Below are 2,058 nucleotides of genomic sequence, written 5' to 3'. Positions count from 1 at the left end.
AAAAAAGCTTATTTATGTCTATTACTGTATATGAACTTTAATTTGTCATGAATATTATGATCTTTATCATCAACAATATGATGTCTATCACAGGAGAAAATATTACATGCGGTGACCGCATGTCTGGATGTGTCGTTGTGCGATGTATAGCGGCTTGGCTGCATTTGGACCGTTGTCCGGACGTGCAATCCTCAACACGTCATATTTTTTCCATCAAAATAATAAAGAATAAGGGGTGAACATACTTTTGCTAAGGTTCCATTTCTGTTTTATCATGCAAAAAATGAACTTGCAGCACATTCCGTTGGTAAAATCATGTATTAAAAATTAACAGTCTATAGTTTAACTTCAAGTTCCTTAAATCAGCAGAATATTTATTGAACAAAGAAAAAAATACCTCAAAAATTTCTTTACTTCACAAAAATATAGAAATATAGTAGATTCAAACATAAAAATCAGAATTATGATATGGCTGCTTGAAAAAAATGCATAATTGAATGTACAAATTTCAAAGATTTTGCTTGTTTGTAAGTGCGAGGAAAAGTTATAACCGTTATCGCTACCTGGATAGGATCGATCAGAAGCGCTAGTGACATTGTAAATGAAAGAAGTCTTGATCCATCCATTGAACCCTTTGAAGCAATCATCGAAATAGCATGAAGAACTATCAAACCTCCTATACACAGGATCTGCACAATCTGAGGTATAAATGCCTTCATCTTCTTCTTTCCAATACGAGCTATCAGATCATCATGGGCAAGCCTATAGAAATGCAGGTTCTCCTTCAGCTCTCCATTGTTGGCCCTCACAACGAGCATCAATGGAATTACCTGGATTGTTAAACTAAATACCGGCTCATTAGTGATTCAACCGATGAATCAACAAACAACAAAAAACATAGCACGGAAGAAAAGAAATCTTCAAATAATGAAAAACTAAACTTAAAATAAACCTCATTAAGGTAGGAAGAAAGCTTAGCAGAAGTTATCTGTGCCTTTCTCGATATGCCCTGAAGCCTTTCACCAAGGTAGCCAATGAGAAGTAACAAGATTGGAACTCCCTTCAGTCATAGAATTAATGTGCAATAATACTAAAATCAGTCCGTAAGAGCCTAATTATCAAAAAAAAAAAAAAAATGCAGGAACTTCTGATATAAAACCTACCATGGCTGAAACTACGGCAAGAGGTGGACTCAGGACCACCATCTGAGCAGCCATCACCAAAAACTGCAGGACATTCGGCACCACAGTCTAATTTTTCATTCAAACAAAGATCAAATCATTATGTATTATCGAAGATCAAACTCACAAAAGAAATTCGATTCTATAACAAATGATCCAGCAAAGAACATAGATCAATTATAAACATCAATAAAGAGATCGCAGAGTGCCGCTTACATTCAAGACAGAGTACAACATATCGGCGACATCCGATGCTTCAGAAGTGAGCCTGTGAGCAAGATCGCCGGCCTCCAATCCCGCGTTTCCTTCGAAGAAGCCCATGTCTCTCTCAATGACCCTGCTAAAAACGTATGTCCTAATCCTAAACGCAGCTCCCAAGGCCGCCTCCCATAGGAAAGCATGCTGAAGGTAAGTCGCGGCTGATCGAGCTAGGGCTAGAGTAGCCAAGGCGATCCCATCGGAGACCATCCGGTCGGAACCGACCTCCGTCAAGATCGAGGGTATTTTCCCAGCCTTGGGAACGGCGACGGAGAGGCAGCAAACGGAGACGGCGCTGCAGATCCATCCCTTGAGAATGGGCTCCCATTCGGATTGGAGATGAGGTTTGATTTGATCGAAAGAGGAGGAGGAGAAGCGTGGAGCCTGGGGAGAGAAGCGGAAGGAAACGAGGTGATAGAGGTTGGGGGACGAGGAGGAAAAATGAGAGGGTTTAACGGAGAAAAGGAGGGGTAGAGATTTGGAAGAGGAAGGAAGGAAATGAAGAGAGTTCACACGAGGAGTTGCAAAGAAGAGCTGTGCCATGGCCGCCGGAGCAGTTAAAGGTGCAAGCTTTGAAATGGTGGGTCTATGCGGCAGTTTGCTTATACATATCTTGAAT

General features: G+C 40.8%; 1 protein-coding gene across 1 annotated transcript; it reads right to left on the bottom strand.

The window, feature by feature from the left end:
* Positions 1–155: 155 nt before the first annotated feature.
* Positions 156–2,037, bottom strand: LOC110035342 (ABC transporter B family member 29, chloroplastic-like). The gene is made up of 5 exons (XM_020739574.1): positions 1,398–2,037; positions 1,164–1,250; positions 953–1,060; positions 564–830; positions 156–264 (listed from the first exon to the last, which is right to left on the bottom strand). Exons 1-5 carry the CDS (start codon positions 1,980–1,982, stop codon positions 214–216), a joined length of 1,098 nt encoding a protein of 365 aa, XP_020595233.1. The 5' UTR covers positions 1,983–2,037; the 3' UTR covers positions 156–213.
* Positions 2,038–2,058: the final 21 nt, after the last annotated feature.

This window comes from Phalaenopsis equestris, unplaced genomic scaffold (assembly GCF_001263595.1).
Source record: "Phalaenopsis equestris unplaced genomic scaffold, ASM126359v1 Scaffold197374, whole genome shotgun sequence".
Taxonomy (NCBI): Eukaryota; Viridiplantae; Streptophyta; class Magnoliopsida; order Asparagales; family Orchidaceae; genus Phalaenopsis; species Phalaenopsis equestris.
This window is presented reverse-complemented; position numbering and strand designations above follow the sequence as displayed.